This window comes from Daucus carota, chromosome 4 (genome assembly GCF_001625215.2).
Source record: "Daucus carota subsp. sativus chromosome 4, DH1 v3.0, whole genome shotgun sequence".
NCBI lineage: Eukaryota > Viridiplantae > Streptophyta > Magnoliopsida > Apiales > Apiaceae > Daucus > Daucus carota.
This window is the reverse complement of record NC_030384.2, coordinates 36,850,316-36,867,451: the sequence shown is the minus strand read 5'-3', so window position 1 is coordinate 36,867,451 and position 17,136 is coordinate 36,850,316. Positions and strand designations below refer to the sequence as shown.

The 17,136-nt window shown below is 35.3% G+C and overlaps 3 protein-coding genes across 5 annotated transcripts; all 3 read right to left on the bottom strand.

The window, feature by feature from the left end:
* Nucleotides 1-448: 448 nt before the first annotated feature.
* On the bottom strand, nucleotides 449-2,894 carry LOC108218968 (S-adenosylmethionine synthase 4). Its single transcript, XM_064091639.1, has one exon. The coding sequence runs from the start codon at nucleotides 2,175-2,177 to the stop codon at nucleotides 1,005-1,007; it is 1,173 nt and encodes a 390-aa protein (XP_063947709.1). The 5' UTR covers nucleotides 2,178-2,894; the 3' UTR covers nucleotides 449-1,004.
* A 143-nt stretch (nucleotides 2,895-3,037) lies between these two features.
* LOC108218969 (uncharacterized) lies at nucleotides 3,038-5,624 on the bottom strand. Its single transcript, XM_017392169.2, has 6 exons — nucleotides 5,292-5,624; nucleotides 4,685-4,782; nucleotides 4,526-4,597; nucleotides 4,298-4,422; nucleotides 3,477-3,549; nucleotides 3,038-3,362 (listed from the first exon to the last, which is right to left on the bottom strand). Exons 1-6 carry the CDS (start codon nucleotides 5,614-5,616, stop codon nucleotides 3,258-3,260), a joined length of 798 nt encoding a protein of 265 aa, XP_017247658.1. The 5' UTR covers nucleotides 5,617-5,624; the 3' UTR covers nucleotides 3,038-3,257.
* A 147-nt stretch (nucleotides 5,625-5,771) lies between these two features.
* On the bottom strand, nucleotides 5,772-15,879 carry LOC108218967 (protein PTST homolog 3, chloroplastic). 3 transcript variants are annotated; one of them, XR_010291184.1, is made up of 14 exons: nucleotides 15,629-15,879; nucleotides 15,432-15,551; nucleotides 14,409-14,550; nucleotides 14,118-14,319; nucleotides 13,410-13,569; nucleotides 12,790-12,856; nucleotides 12,641-12,691; nucleotides 12,470-12,523; nucleotides 11,659-11,778; nucleotides 10,603-10,733; nucleotides 8,716-8,767; nucleotides 7,034-7,178; nucleotides 6,395-6,535; nucleotides 5,772-5,910 (listed from the first exon to the last, which is right to left on the bottom strand). XR_010291184.1 is itself a non-coding variant. In XM_017392165.2 (13 exons), the coding sequence occupies exons 1-12, from the start codon at nucleotides 15,766-15,768 to the stop codon at nucleotides 7,083-7,085; spliced, it is 1,335 nt and encodes a 444-aa protein (XP_017247654.1). In that variant the 5' UTR covers nucleotides 15,769-15,879; the 3' UTR covers nucleotides 6,183-6,535; nucleotides 7,034-7,082. The 3 variants fall into 3 exon arrangements, 2 of the variants coding, with proteins under 2 accessions (XP_017247654.1, XP_017247655.1); XM_017392165.2 differs by lacking the exon at nucleotides 5,772-5,910 and having other exon boundaries at nucleotides 6,183-6,535; XM_017392166.2 differs by lacking the exons at nucleotides 5,772-5,910; nucleotides 12,641-12,691 and having other exon boundaries at nucleotides 6,183-6,535.
* Between the last annotated feature and the right edge of the window lie 1,257 nt (nucleotides 15,880-17,136).

The window sequence follows — 17,136 nt, the reverse complement described above, 5'->3', positions numbered from 1 at the left end:
GGCAAATAATTTATCCATGTAATGGAAGTGAAGTGGGTTCAGAACCCTTCTCCTGTTTATTTTAGAGTGTAGAAAGTCTATTGATTGCAAGTTTGCAACTATGGAGGCATTTGAAGCCTTTACTTATGATAAATCTCTACTAGTTGATGTGCTGGAGGCATTTAAAGTTGTGATCATAAGCTCAGTGTAGCAAGTGCCTCAAAAAGTAAATCTATTTCTTAGGTGCTCACAAAATTCTCATCACCCTACAATCAAGAAAAGGTTTTCATCACCCTACAATCAAGAAAAGGTTTCACCCTTGGTCAGCTTGGTCTGATCCAGAATCAGCTGGCAATACTCCCTTGGTTGATGTGTTTATCATTATCATAAGAATATAACGTGCCCGAGTGATGATTAATACTCGTATTATCTAGAAACAGCTAGAGTGTAGATACTGATACAAATCAACAAGCCATGCCATGACCCTCACAACTTTCTTGACGATCTAAACTTACAGTAGGTAACAGCATTGGTTTTGTTGGGCACAATGCAGATGAATAAATGCCCCTATATCCATCCCAAGTAGTAAAGAATAGATAAAACTGCGACTCTGGGAGGACAATCTAAACAAGGGACATTATCAGAAGCTAAATCTAATGAAATTCATTCAAATTTAAATAAACTAAAAACTCAACCCCCCGTGATACTTGCAAATGTTTCATAATATCAAAACTGATACAGATCATTGACTACAAATTCCTAAAGGCCTCAGCAATAGAAATATAGAACAGCAGTTGATTGTAACACAGTTCTGTATGCAATAGAAAGATGAAAAAGGTACTAAACACTATGACTTCAGGGTGAAGGAGTAACAATGCAAGTACTTGGCTCCACAAGGAGGAGCATAGACATGTATGTATTTCCATTTCCCAATCCGAGATCACCAAGTTGTCTAATATCTTCTCTCAGGACAGCTACTGGAATCAATTTTTGAAATATTGCCTCGCTAACCTGTTCTTCTGATCTTAAGCTTTGGGCTTAAGCATTTTTACAGTCTCCCAAGTGAAATCTGGGTCATCGCGTCCAAAATGCCCATAAGCAGCCGTTTTCTGGTACCTGAAGTTCCCTCCTCTCGTGAGGTCAAGATTGACAGCAATCACTCCAGGCCTGAAGTCAAAGGCTTCCTTAATTAAACCCAAAATTTCAGTGTCTGAAATCTTCCCTGTCGTGTAAGTGTCCACATACACCGAGAGTGGTTCAGCAACACCAATTGCATAAGAAACCTGCACAATACAGCGGCGTGCAAGACCTGAAGCTACCACACTCTTGGCTGCCTGCCTGACAATGTATGCACCGCTCCTGTCCACTTTAGTCGGGTCCTTCCCTGAGAAAGCCCCTCCACCATGAGCCCCCCAGCCACCATACGTGTCAATTATAATCTTGCGACCAGTAAGTCCAGCATCACCGTGAGGACCACCAATGACAAATCGACCTGATGGATTAAGGTGGAAAATTGTTTTGTCATCGAGATACTGAGCAGGGATAACAGGTTTGATCACATGCTCTTTCAGGTCTGCAGAAATCTGCTCATTTGTCACAGTCTCGTCGTGCTGAGTTGAGATGAGAACAGTGTGGACTCTAAGGGGAACCATAGCGCCATTTTCATTCTTATATTCGACAGTCACTTGAGTCTTGCCATCCGGACGGAGCCATTTGCAAGTTTTGTTCTTTCTGACTTCTGTGAGCTTGGCTCCCAGCTTGGTTGCAAGAACATGAGTCAAAGGCATGAGCTCAGGCGTTTCATCCGTGGCATAGCCAAACATGTGCCCTTGGTCTCCAGCTCCAATTTCTTCGGGTTTTCTTGTCAGATGCCCATGAACACCCTGGGCAATGTCAGGGCTCTGTTGCTCAATGTTGACAAGGACCTTGCACTTATCAGCATCCAGGCCAACATCAGCTGATGTGAACCCAATGCCTCGACAAGTATCGCGAACTATCTTCTCATAATCTACTTTCGCCTTTGTTGTGATTTCCCCAAAAACCATGACCATGTCAGTCTTTGTACATGTTTCACAGGCAACTTTGCTCTCGGGATCTTGTTGCAGGCAAGCATCAAGGATGGCATCCGACACTTGATCACAAATCTTGTCGGGATGCCCTTCGTTCACTGACTCCGAGGTGAATAGAAAGGTTTCCATGTCTCAGCTGAATCTATCAATTATTCAATGTTAACAAATATGTATCTTATTGTTCTCTTCAAGTTTTATAAACAAACTCAATATGCTCATTCTCACAAGTCATAATCAGAGTACCAATAAACATTTAGCTACCAGAAATCAACATAAAGATGATAAGAAAGCAAATTGTAAACAATGTTTCCTCAGCAATGAAGTATATAACATCATAATTACTTAAATAGAATAATTTAAAATGCATGAAAATTACAAGAGGGATCAAACAATCTTTAAACTAGGGTTATAAAATATCTATAACCAAGGGAAAATTAAATCGTAAAGTAATGTAAATGGATGCAATAAGAAATGTTGGAGAAGTACGTACCTTAATAAAATGGGAGATGTATAAAAGAGAGGAAGGGTAAGAAAGAAAGGGGAAGATATGGCGTGCATGTATTTATAATGATAAACATGCAGAAAAGAAATCACTGGACGATCCGTGTGACTCGCTCTGCTACTCAATCTAGTTGGTTGCTAAAACCACGCATTTTTAGCTTCTATCTATTTTTTCTTCTCTTTCCCTCCTTCCTCTAATTTTATATTATAATTTTTAGATAATTGATTATCGTTTCTAAACATCTCTACGGACTTCTTTTTTGAATCTTCCCCGGAACCTTTAATATTCGGATAATTTATTTCCAGTAAAAATTACTCATGTCTAAGAAATCGACACTGGGGATTCCACTTGTGCTGCAGTTCCGGCATTGTAATAATGTCACTGATATGCATAATATCAGCCTGAAAAATCTAAGCACAGCCTAATTCATCCGCCGCAGTATCTATTAGCAGACTGATGGCAGAAATCGCTGGCATTCAATCATATATTAGAGAGTTGTGCCAAATTTGATTTAAAAACTCATGCAAATGCAAGTGTGAAGATACAATTTGTACATACAGCCATACAGATACTGTGAATCGCTCCTGCCAGTCTGCTACAGATGATAAAAACCTCGGACTCTCGGAGTATATTTCAGCACACTTGCAAAGCTAATTATCTTTATTAATTTTGCTAAACTTTCTCTTAAAAAAAATCTCGGAATTGAACTAGAAACTGAGGCCTAGTTGGAGTCCCAGGGCAGCGTGTACAACAAACAGGGTCATAATGCTGCTTCCTAATATACCATGAACATTCCTTAAGCTGGGGTTTCCCTGTATAAAAAAACTCTAATGCGATTAGAACAGCAAAATTATCTGCGCAAAAGAACGAAGTTATTTGGTATGAAACTGTAATCAGAGATATTAAGGATCAGAAGCTTTCCTAACCTCAAATAAAGATGGTAAAATGGTCTGAATGGTTAAAAGAGAAAGGCCTATGAGCCCTGTGACAGCATGAGGGCTGCAACCAAAAAACAAAATCCATCAGAGGCTGAACAACATCAAACTAAGACCACTAATATTGAATCAAATTGAGAAAAAGGCCACTACTCTTCCATCAAATATGTGACGCAGGCCAAGTTTTCAAGAAATGGAACATATGATATAAAACAAGAAAAATGAAAAACTTGGGTGATTCAAGTGCTGAAGAATCACCATCCCATAATTTCCCACCGCAAAAGGAAGAAAAGCCACGGATCACAACTTAAAAGGGGACTCAATTCAATATTAGTCCAGTAATCAAGTCTAATGAAAAACAAGTACAAAACTCATTAACAATTGGACTCTTCGTAAATAAACAGTAGGAATTCTTCTGAATAAACTAAAGAATTGGACCTAATTATTATGTATATTATCTGGATGAACAATACATAATATAAATATACAGAAGCTCTAATTTGAATCCATCATTCCTCATCAATATGGCCTTGGCCCTTCGCACTCTAAAAAAGCAATTTTTTTCAAACAGAAAAAATATTTGCCATGGTCAAAGGAATATGATAATCAATTCATTTTCAAGAAAGAGCCACAATGCAATTTCTTAAGGTCAAAAAGAAGCATTTAATATTTAAATTTAATTTTTACTGTATTCGTTATAGTTCAAGTATTACAAACTACAATTGTATATTTTGTTGATAGTACTATTAACAGTCTTTTCCTTGAGATATAACAATTTAAATTTTTTTGTAAGTAGTCCATTGGATATATACCTTTCAAAGATAGGTTTATCTGAAGTCAAGAGTGCTGTCACACCACCGGTGGCACCTAAAGCGAAGAAAAAAAACATTCCTGCAAGAAGCTTTGGATGCAAATCTTTAGCCATTGCCTTCTCATCCTGAATTTATCAAAGAGATGAGAATTAATATATGGTTAGTTAAATGATAAAATTGAAATGATTTTGAACTTTGATAACAGAAATAATGAACAAAGTTTCTTACCATGTCATCTGAAAAACGGATGCGAAAGCCCAAATATGTTCCATAACCACCCATAGCAAAAAGCACAACAGCCTAAAACAATGTAGTTACATAATTTATATTTCAAATTGATGATCAAGAGTAAAGAAAAGGTGGGGAGGGGGATCAAAAGCATGATACCATGTTTCCAGGGTGGCCCCAGTGCACAAGCCATCCCGGAAGATTCAAAGATTGCACAAGTTCAACAAAAGGCCCAAAGAGAGACCTTATAGTTCCAGCTGAAATGTACAACACACATACTCAGTGACATTGTTAGTTCTAATAAAAGCTGTGCATAAATGAAGAAGATAGAACAAATTGCAGTATGCTTATGATACGCCTTTTCAGCTAATACAGATACTAGTTGCAAAATGCTCCAAAACCAAGCAAGGATTTGTGATATAAAGCGGAATAATAGAATCATTACAAAATGTGAGTTCTAAAAAAATCATAAGCTCGTACAAGTAGTAGTATCCCCAATACCCAAACATAAAAGTAAATTTTTGTTAAATTTCTGAGCCAATGAAATCATCCCAACTCCAAGTATTGAGCATAAAGGTGTATATAATAGAACAATCAAGAACATATTTAGACCCTCGAAGCAACAGATTCGAAGCAATAATTCAAAGAATAACAGTAACAACATAGGCCACCACTTGAATACTTTGATGAAACATAAACAAATGTCAGGCATGAATAAAAAAGTACAAAAACAAACAATGTAGTTGAGCAAGTATACAAAAAATACCTCCAGGCAGAGCAGCGAGAAAGAGCAAAGGCAAAGGGTTAATCGAGTACAGCCGAGTTTCAGCAGAGTTGCTCAATTCAACATTTGGGTTCTCTTGTTTAGTCAGCTCTGTTTGACAACAACTCAGCTTCTTATCTTGATTAGCAACCGTTGGTTGACCAGAAGCGTGGTTCTTGAGCTCACAAGAAAAGGGCTTGACCATTGTTGCCTTTGCTTTAACAAATGATGATGATTTGTAATGGTGAAGTGAGATGGGCAGGTTAGTTAACTGGTTCAGTGGCTTAAGAAATGCACGAGAAGAAGAGGAGATGTTCACCATAGCCATTCTGGTAACAGAGAGTGTGTTGTGTTTAGATTATGGGCCTTTTTTAAGGATAGAGTGAGAGAACAGAAGCAAGTTGGAAGGGTGGTAAAAGAGGACACGATACATGAATATGGTGAGTAATTCTCGTGGCTTCAACACGCTCACTTCTTACCTATAATTCTACAAAGTCCACAACCTTCTACTTGGTTTCGTCTTTTTCTTATTTTATGTCCTGTTTACATGATTTGATGGTCCCCTCTGTACTCTGCAGTGATGCCTTTTTCTAGATTTCTGTCCCGTCAAAAGGCCGGAAATCTGGAATTAATCAGTTGATCTATCAATTCAAGATTTATTGATAAATAAATCGGGATTTTTAGTCAAATCAAAATGTAATTAACAAATCAATAAAAGAAAATTAAAGAAATTAAAGATTAATCGGAAATTAAAGATCTGGGCTAAGATTGTTCAAACAAGTGATCCAAGACTCCAAGTAGTTTGTGTTAGGACCCAATTTCTCTGAAAATGAGAACCAAATATTATGTTTGTGTGCAGCTAATTCTCATTTGAAAATGCTCATCACACAAATATATAAACAGAGCTGCAGCTAGACTTGAATTTGAAGCATTTTTACGGACAATTGTTACAACACTGCATTCTAGAGGTTGCAATTTTGGTTTTGTGTTTAAACAGAAGCATTGCTTTGTTACAGATGATCCTTGCTTAAGCTCAGATAATGATAGGAAAATAACTAAATATACACTGAACAACATGGTAGAATACTTGAAAGGACAAAACTAACCTAGACCTAAGTATTAACTATTCAAGATGGCATTGTGAATTCAACAACTGCCTGATTCCTGATCCTGCTTCTTTATTTTCCTTGCCTGACGACTAGCTATTAACTGGTAATCTACTGCCAGCCTCCATCTTGAGTGAAGAGCTGCAACAAGATTATGTAATTAGAGCAACACAGAAGTTCTGCATTTCCAAAGTTAATTCGACACAGAAGTTCCTCAATCAATACTCTAGCTTTATTAACACTATACATTGACAGCTCAAGATCAGATCAAGTATTATATATTCACGGATTGCTGTTGCTATGAATGCGACTGTAGATTTTCCGGTGGCAAGATCCAGTAGAGCTTTGAATGCAAAATTTGGTAATTCCAACAAATGCTAATTTGCATTATCATTGTCACACAGCAAGAAATGTGATCCAAGCAAAATTTAGGCAAATAGTATATACACCAAAAATCCAAGTAAATATCTACAACAATTCATGTGAAAATACTTTTTTGTTGTTGTATGTCTAAAAAATGTTTATGCTCAGAACTTCTGCTACCTAATTTTGTCTAGACCAGATGCATTAATCATTAAATAGTGTTACTTTATGGCTTCTCACGTATCCATTAGTAAACAATAGTGGCAAATATATTACCTGGTATGCGGGTCCTAATGCGCTAATAGTGCTAGCTAGAGCTGTATTTCTAATTGACCCGGAGAATGTTGTTGTGTATTGTTCCTCTGGTAACAGACTCCCTCTCAGGATCAGTCTTCCAGTGCCCATCAACAATAAATTTGATCTGCACTCAACATGTGTCAGAAATAGGAAAATACACAGCACTTCACAACTTCAACTTCTATAAATCACAACTTCCATTGATAAAATGGAAAATAATGTTCCTAAGGTGTCCATTACAAGTATATCATAATCTTACAGAACCTGTAAATATAATGTGTCATTCAAACCCCGCATACGCACAAAAATACCCCATAATGGACTTGTTGTAATGTCAAATATCTCGTTAAAAAAGAATTCCTTTTCCTTCACAGCTTCGACCAAATTTTACATACTGAGCGAAGGCAAATGAAAATCTTCTAGCAAGAATGACAGAATGTAATTGACAGAATGTGCTGTTGGAAACCGAACCCTTGATTTTGATATTACTAATAAAATAAATTATGTTGGTTTCTGTAATTGTGAAGAACCAAGCCCTAGTTACCTTTTGTAACAGTATATAACTGAGCCTAGACCTTTGGTAGTACTTTCATGAAGAGTCCGAACAACCAAACCTTTGTCCCGGTCGTGCTTGGCTGGGAAAATGGAATGGAATGAGTGAAGATAAAGGGTAACAGTGAAGGTAAGAGGGAAGATTTGAAAATAAAATGAAGGAGGGCAAAATTTCTATTATGGTATTTGACAAGAAAATAGGTATGGGGGAGAATGGAACATTCATCCTCAAATTTGGGGGCTTGAACTATAGTCTAAGTTGGAAGGAATGGAAATTTGAACATTTGCCCATAATACAGTTCAAATTTCATACGATTCCTTCCAATTTCATTCACACCCCAAACAAGCACAACATAGAGTAGGTCAGGGAGGGTGAGACGTACACAGACCTTACCTTCATTCCTAGGAATGAAGAGGCCATTTACATTAAGAGCCCCGGCTTTTGCAATGTAATACAAGAAACATGACAGTTCAAATTTCATTAAGAGCCCCATAATACAGCTCAAATTTCATACGATTCCTTCCAATTTCATTCACACCCCAAACAAGCACAACATAGAGTAGGGTCAAGGAGGGTGAGACGTACACAGACCTTACCTTCATTCCTAGGAATGAAGAGGCCATTTACATTAAGAGCCCCGGCTTTTGCAATGTAATACAAGAAACATGACATGGGATCCTCTTATTATATGATATAATCTCACTTTCAATTTACAAGGACTCCACTTTAGTATCTCTACAATATCATATTTTTTAGGTTTGGGTGAAGATATATAGTACATTTCCTTTTCCTCTGAAGTCCTCTGTAGGCAGAAATCAGAAACTACCCAACATCTCTATATATGTTATCTGAAGGAGCAGAGCGCACCATACTAAAAAATTTGGCCATAAGGCAAAAGGAAGATGCATAATTTAACAGCTCAATAATTTTAAGTTCCAACAGTAATGAAGTGAAGAAGCACGATGCAGATTTTATGTGCTTAAAAGATGATGCCAATTCACTTCTTATTCTTTACTAGGAGCAAAAGGATACATTGCTAAACCACCTGATTACTTTACCAATATCAAACTGATAAAACTTATTAATAAGCAACTCATTACTGCCTCACCTCATAAGTTCCTGGATAAAGCCACAATACTGTTCTCCAAAGTGTGAAACTCCTGAAAAACAATGTGATGTCCATTGTAAGTTTTCTTAAATATCATCTCTGTATAGAACTAAATTATACCAGAGATGTACTTATAGAACATGTAGTGATACTTCTGAAAATTCAGATGATTAGTTGCAAGTTTCATGAGATTCTGATTTGGCTGACTGGAATGTTATAGAAAAAATACGTTAACAGTGAGGTTTAAAAAAGATATCTAATAAATACATGTACAGAACCAGGCTAGGTGCTAAATGCTAATATAAACCACTTAGCCAAGAACGTAAAGAAAGTTACTAGCATCCAAGTATCTAGTCTAATTTGATGGAACAGAATTTCAAGGCAAGAGCAGAAGCTACATTTTTCAGCATGTTTTCTGGTATTTTTTTTTCTTTTTATCAATTATAACAAGGAACAAACTAATCACTCAAATTATATTATAAATTATAAAAAAACAATATATGGTTTTCCTCAAAAGTCATATCTAACCTTTTCGTTGTGTGAGAGACGTTCATTATAGATTACAAGTCTGTCATTGATCATTCACTTACACTCTTCTGGTATTATATGCGAATTCACTATCATGTCTGATCAGAACGTATAACATTTCGAAAATTTCTTCCTGTGGATGGGGGATACCTCTTTTCCTTGTGCATCGGCTCTCTTTCCCTCATTTTCTATTGGTGTCTTTTTTGGGGCGGGTGGGTTCTTATCCTCAATGAGGTTAACACAACTAGAAATTTTCCTTGCATCTGACCAGGGTCAACTTAGTAACTTAAGCAAGGAGCACAAATACGCCGCCAATGGACATACCATGGTCACTGTAATATTAGAAACTTCTGCTATATATGCAAGTCAGATGAAATACCTACAAGAATTCCATAGAGTCTAATACTCAATATATAGGCCAATTGAGTTTTCTCCATCCCCAAACTTACGATTACAAACACCAGACACAGTAAACAAACATGTTTAGAAATATAATTATAATATCTATCATGGATACTATAATATGAATTAATTTTAGGCTGTATGAGGGATTTAGGATACATCATTATAATGATTTCAATATTATTATTGTTTACATTGGGTATATATCAGTACCTAAGTATTTTACCCATCTTGAGTAAAAATAGGATTTTTGTAAGGATTTACAGTAATATAACCAGGTTTGTATAGATTATTATAATTGAGATTGAAGAGTAGTCTTGTATAAATTTCCAATTATTCTTTCCCTCTCTTTAGCTGTCAAGAAACTATGAAGTGAATTTTCTGCAATAATTTACTGGTAGCCTATCTTTTTATGATCTATTACCTACATATTCATTACAAAATTCATTCAACCGTGCTCCATTATAATGGTATACAGGTTACATAAGGGATTACTCTAAACACAAGTATTTTAAAGTTCTTTAATGATAATTTTAAATTTAGAATTTGCTTAAGAACCAATAAAACATCCTGAATATTATATATCTACTCCCTCCGTCCCATTTAATTCTATACACTTTCCTCTTTTGGATGTCCCACCCAATTCTATACATTTCAAAACTTTCCCAAAATAGTAAACTTTTATAATATAAAAAACCCACCCAACCACTACTTTCAACTACTTTTTCAAATCTATCAATTATATATTGATGGGATCCACTAATTTACCCATTTTTCTTTCTCTTCTCATTACTATATACTTACTTTATACACTTTTCTTAGTCTCCGTGCCCAATCCATATGTATACTTCTCAAAGGGACGGAGGGAGTAGTAAATAAGAGAAAAGGATGTAAAAAGAGTATTGTTTTAACAATTAAAAAATTGAATAAGAGGAAGTAAAAGAACGTAGAGAAAACCTTCTTCTCATCACATCCACAATATTTGGAGTTGATGATGGTTGTGGGTCCATTTTAATCCTTTGATGCCATCCATTGAAGCTACCTGCAACCTCCACCGACTCACCAGGACCTTCGTACTGAATTTGAACCTAATACATGTAAACCTTTGTTACAGGTGAAGAACTACTTAGCTAGTAATTATGAAAGGAAATATTACTTGTAATATGTACTGTTAAATATATCAATGTCAAATTACATGCATTAGCTATGAGCCTATGACTTTTGAAGTAGTGGGATTTCAGAGGAGGGCATGGTCTTCAACTAGAAACTGATAATTATGTTGTATCAGATATCTTCAAAATCACATAGCGTGCTCCTACAGCTAAAGTATACATTGAGATAATAATTACATTGTCATTTAGCCTTTTAATGCAGCAAATTAACACCCTATAGTGACCTGGTCAGCAAAGTTTTCAAAGAAGACAATAACAGTGAAAGCAGTTGAGCTTCATCAAGGGGGTTTCCGGGGAAGGTTCTGTGCATGGGTCTGGGGAAGGTCTTGTCCTTGCATGTTTGCCCTTATATCTGATAATGAGTTATTCCCGGGGTTTAAACCTATTAACTTGCGCATAGCAAGTAGAAACTTGACCAAGAGCCAAACATGACCTTATGTAAGATTCAACTGTTGTTATCACAAAAAAGAATAACAATAAATAAATAAATAATAAACATCCCCAAAGTTGCAGCTAATCACGTCTTAATAATTTGTCATAAATACTGACTTCAATGACTAAAACTATCCAAATTAGAAAATACTGTAAGATATACTGCTAGAAATGGCCTACGGAAGCAAGTATGCACAAGTAGATTTCTCAAGTCCTAGTGTCCTACAATGAACGCTTACAATTTTATGCCTTCTGAAATCCTTTAAGCAACACCCTAACTGAGAATTACCAGTTGATTATATGAAGAACATGAGACATTTTCAAAGCGCTTACTTATGCTCAGTTCAGAAAGTAATAGAAGGGAACATGAAATTCAACAAGTCAAATAGCATTATAACAGAGAAATGACCTCCTGTAGTCCAGAAAGGGCTTGTTCCGCTGCCTGTAGCTCTGCATCTTTGTCTGAAACAAGCTTTTGTGCTGTGCTTATCTCTGTTTCTGCTCGGTTTTGCAATAAAGACAGTGCAAGCTTGACGATACGAAGAAGAATTTGAATAAGTAATGTTCTAAATTATAAAAAAACACCAGAAATCTAATGAACTGACTCAGGAAACTTGGACTACGACTGCAATATTACATATATACCAATTTGGACTAGTTAAAATTTAATATGACAAATAAAAGCAAATATATCTGAAAGATCAGAAAACTATTATTCCCTCGACTATGATATATACCCTATTTTTCCTTGACATGTATATTTACTGAGCGAGTGTTATATCTATTGTTATATCTTTTTTCAGTTTATTATTCAAACACAGTTAACACATGACAGCGCATATTTCCATATTTCCAAAACTATGCAAAAATGATCATGTGTTTGTTCTAGATGCCATGCAAAGATATAATCATTGCCGAACCCTAACAAGAGAACTATGACAGCGCCCATGAGTTGCAACCTTAATATACCATTATAATGTAGCGCCTTCTTCCACAGCAATATAAGTTAAACACTTAAAACTATACTTCAGTTCACCCACAGATTACTATTTCCTCCTCTCCTCAAATTGTTTTGTCAACTAGTAGGAGGCTTATACACGGCTTCTATATATATCAAATATGTACATAACAAAAGGAAGACAGCAAGAATTGTGCATGATTTGTGTCTATGGTTGCCTGATGAGATTCTTTAAAACATTCTGACAAGTAAATGAAAATACCTTTTCCTTCTCAATATGTTGCTTTAACTCAGACAACTCTAACTCCTTCTGATGCTAATAACATGAAAGATAAGACCATTATTAGCTGTGAGCTCTAATTTAAGATACAGCTCTTAATCTTCCTGTGAAAGCCAAATGTGAAAACCAGCTATTCATTAAAATGAACAGTACCAGTATGAACTTGAGACGGCTAATCTCAACTTCATTCTCCTTTTTTCTGGTCTGTTTTATGAAGGTACATAACATGAGGAATCTTTATATGGAAGACATATTAATGACTGAATATATAGTGTATGTAGAAAACATTATAAACTAATAACCTCAATGTCCGAATTGTCACTGTGATCAGCACTTGATAGACCATCATCAGTAGGAAAAAAATCCTTCCTACAAGAGCAAATATGTTGCTATATTATGAATAGTAATTAAAAATGATACACATGGCTAAACAAGGGTAGATTTAAAAGGATCAGCTGACATAAACATATATCGGGTGCTGTATTTGCCACGTTGACAGATTACAACTTAAAGCTTATAGCGCTGCAAGCAGAAGTTAAACTCATTTCCCCATTTTTGTGATATATTAAAGGAGTAGGTCATTTGCACCTCAAAGCAATATATAAAATCTATTCTGTGATTGGTGCAGCCATAGTTCCGGATTAGTAACATCCCAACCTATGTTCAAGCATCAATGACGCCAAACATGATCATACATATATATAGAATTGCCGCTTGCTACCAATTTGAAAGCAGTTATGTGTTGATGGATCAAAGAGTTATGCCAAATTGGAGTCGGAACTGGTAGACTATCAAAATTAATTCATCATCATGCAAGTATGACCAGTGCCAGAAACGAGAAACAGAATTAGGCAAAATAAATGAATCATAAACAAGTCATATGTTTATCCTAATAGCAGCTTTGGCTACAAGAAATGCAAACCTTCTACTAGATTCGGAGGATGAAGTCTCAACCTGCTGGGACAATGACTCATTGTCTGTATCCAATGTCTTAGCAGCATCAGTTTGATTAGAACTCAATTCTTCTGTAGTATCCTCAGATTCAAAAACTGTCTGGCCTTCAGCAACACTTAAATCACTATCTAAACAAATCAAACCAGCTGTTCAGCTTAATTGTTTATGACTTTATGAAGCTAATACGTTGATCAAATACACACACACACACACACACACATAACACAATGAAGAACATGAGTGTATGTGCTCCTTAATTCCATTTTGCTTTTTTACGAGTTCTTTTTAACTTTACAACAATACTACCGTTAGCATGTATGATATCTACAGACCATAAATACCGTAATCCCACTACTGCTAGAAGCTGCCGTCTCTGATTAAGCACCACAGCTAATCCGGTTAAAATTAACTTACACCATATCCTTAAGAATATTCTGACAGAAAACCTATGCAACCACCCAACTGTTATAAACACCCTTTATAATCATTTTGGAGCACATAAATGCCATGTTATACCGAAACCACAAGATCACAAAGTGCCAGACATGTTGCAAAAAGCATAACTCAGACAGTGATTGTGACCAAATTGCCCCCACTCCAGAAGTTGTTCGTAAATAAGCATCAGGGTGCTCACTTACATGACCAAAATTAAATTAATTATAACTTTGTGATTTACCTTCAATCATGCTTAGTTCTCCATTCTGGATAAAATTTGCTACTTGTTCCTGCAACGATGATTCATTAGATGATTCTACTGAAGTGAAACCTTTTCTATCCATGTGGAACTCGCTACCATAGGTTATGCCATCAGAACCATCTTCTGTAATTGGAAATTTACTTGACAAGTTCACAGCTTCAACGGAATCGTCCACTTCATCCTGATCTTGTACAAGTTTAAGAATGCTACGTTAATATTCTTTATTGCTAAAATTTAATTGACAATACAAATTCTGAAAATAATGATGACCTGCTGGTTCGTGTTTACTGCTGCACCAATATCAACTTTTCCAGCCAAATCATTCTCTACAGTTTTCATGTTTACAGACGTTGCAAGAAGTTCTTTAATAAATTTATATCCTCTCCGTCTCACAATATATGCCAGGTCTTGCCTGTAGAATATGTAGTTCATAAGAAATAATAGTAAGCCTTGGTCTCGTTTTTCTTATGGTAAAAAAAAATGTCCGACTACGACTGTAGTTCTGCTTTTTAACAACATTTACGCACTCAATTTTAATGAAAAAGATCAACTCTATTTGTCCTTGACGGTAGTTCTAATTGAAGGTGGTGTTAAGATTACCCTGGCGTCAGCACATCAATACTTGAGGACCGTGAGAACCTTTGGGAGCTATCCTATTTATTAGAAACATGTAGCAATATTTGAGGAAGGCATAGTAAAAAATGGGACAATGGGAGCTTGAAAATTTTATTTGAGCAGAAGATGACAGGTTTCTCCTCCCTTTCTCTCAAGTGTCAACAGCCTCTAGCTGCTTGTATCTCACATATATCTAGACACACGGCTACAGTGAAGGCGCATAACTGCTTAGTGCTTACAAGCACTCAATAGCTCAGCTATATAAAGACCTTAAACTACAGTTAAATGTATCTCTACTAAATTATTCGTTTATCAATCATCTGGGATTAATGTGCTTGTAATTCTTATATTGGACTCGAACATAGAAAAAACATATCGTTGCAGTTGAAGCTATTACGTCATTTCCTGATGCTCAACTACAGCAAATCGGTGGACTCATTGCCACCCACAAATTTAACCGTATAATGGGGGCTTTGAGCATCATGACTGTCTCCCTCTTACTTATATACTGTACACACTCGGCACTACAGGTATGGTTATTTAACTGTGGAAATAACAGCCAGACATAGGCGCTTAACCGAAATTCGGAGAACTATGTGTAACTAGCAATTTAAGTAGCTCTAGAATGTAAAAGGAATTAACACAATCATATAACAGCTATAGACTACGAAACAAAACCTTCCATGCTCTGAAAGCTCCTTGAATGATGGCAAATGATCCTGCGGAAACCTAAACTCTGACATAAATTCTCTAATATCACTGCACAGATCTTCGTCACTTCTCACCTTCTTCCTCACCCTACATTGCCAAACAAAAATCAAATTGTCAATTTCCACACACAAATTGTATAGCCCTGAGAATATTAAAATGCAGACCTGGGCTTTTTGCTTAAAGAAGCACTGATTGTGGAAATTTGGGAAGTTGGGTAACTGTAAATCTTGAAAGGTGGACTGAAGGATAAGTTTTTGTGAGGATGAAAGGATACAAATGCAGGAAAGTGGAAGAGGGTCGCCATTAAAGAGCAGGGAGATGAGTTCTTGAAATGGGTTCTCAAGCATTTGAGTGCTTCAGAAAAATCCCAATTATAGTATATGTATAATTTGTACTTTCTTCCTGTAACCTTTTGGTTTATGGGTTTTTTGCCCCCATTTACTCTACTTTCTTTAGTATATTATGTCTTCACGGGGATGCGGCGGAAAAAGAAAAATTATATATACGTGATAGAATAATTCATTACATTTATATATGTTACTTAGAAAATATTTAAACTGCGTAAGAAAAATATTTGTCAATTAAATTTCATAAGTATTCATAGATTAATATTTTTGACAAATGAATATTTTTAGATTAATTTCGTGATAATATGAAATAATTTTTCCAATGTCTTGGATACCTCTATATTTTTCCAATGATTAATTATTTAGTTGGTCATTCAAGTGAATTTAATATATCAAGTTGGTCACTGTCTTAAAAACGGTATCGACATGATTACTGAAATAATCATAAACATCGAATAAATACCTTGAAATATGAGTTCAATTAGCAAAAATATTTTTATAAAATTTTACACATATTTTTTATTGTTACCACAACCAACTAAAATGTTGTGACTTCTAGTATTTTTTTTATTTTTTATTTTAATGTAGTATAGTTATTTTTTATTTTATTAAAAATAAATAATAAATAAACTTGATAAATCTAAATATGTTTTCATAAATATTATAAGTCATAACCTTTTATTTTGTTATGGTACCATTCAAGAATAATAATGTGCAAAATTCTATAAATAATATTTTTACTGATTGTATTCATATTTTGATATATTTGTTTGATATTTATGATCATGGGACTATTTTAATATTATTTTCAGTTCTGTACCCAGTTTGATGCATTGAGTGACCAGTTAGATAATTAACCGGTGAAATGTTAACCTAATATTATCATCTATCTATATTTGTTGGTGTAAAAATTGAAGCAACTTATTTTAATAAGAACAAATTTTTAACTTTTAAACTTGAACGTTGTCGATTTAGAATCTTTTCTCTTCACCATCACCCACTCCCTCAACATAATTAATAATCATCGAGTATCATGTCAACCATATTATTCTCGCTTTTCTACTTCTTTATATAATAAAAACAAGAATTTATGTGATCTTGTTTGTTGGGATATAATGTCCGTGACCAGTCAGTTGTTGTTCTTAGCTTGTATTTTCTTCAAATTCGTTGTTGTGTGAGAAATTGAATTGGGCTTGTACGAGTATCAACATTCATACTCATTAATTGAATAAATGTAATCATTGGCCATACAAGCCGAGTTTGAGGGCTGCAAGTTTTTTCAGCTAAAAGGGCATAAAATCGTGTATGAAAATTTATGAGTAAAA

Excerpts from the sequence above, each read along its gene's own strand:
- LOC108218968 (XM_064091639.1), bottom strand. The coding sequence starts at position 2,177 with ATGGAAACCTTTCTATTCACCTCGGAGTCAGTGAACGAAGGGCATCCC.
- LOC108218967 (XM_017392165.2), bottom strand. The coding sequence starts at position 15,768 with ATGGCGACCCTCTTCCACTTTCCTGCATTTGTATCCTTTCATCCTCAC. Across the intron at positions 14,320-14,408 it reads CAGTAAACACGAACCAGCAG|GATGAAGTGGACGATTCCGT; the intron begins GTCATCATTATT and ends GTACAAGATCAG. Across the intron at positions 12,524-12,640 it reads GCCGTCTCAAGTTCATACTG|CATCAGAAGGAGTTAGAGTT; the intron begins GTACTGTTCATT and ends TCATGTTATTAG.
- LOC108218969 (XM_017392169.2), bottom strand. The coding sequence starts at position 5,616 with ATGGCTATGGTGAACATCTCCTCTTCTTCTCGTGCATTTCTTAAGCCA. Across the intron at positions 4,783-5,291 it reads TCTCGCTGCTCTGCCTGGAG|CTGGAACTATAAGGTCTCTC; the intron begins GTATTTTTTGTA and ends TGTACATTTCAG. Across the intron at positions 4,598-4,684 it reads GGGGCCACCCTGGAAACATG|GCTGTTGTGCTTTTTGCTAT; the intron begins GTATCATGCTTT and ends ACATTGTTTTAG.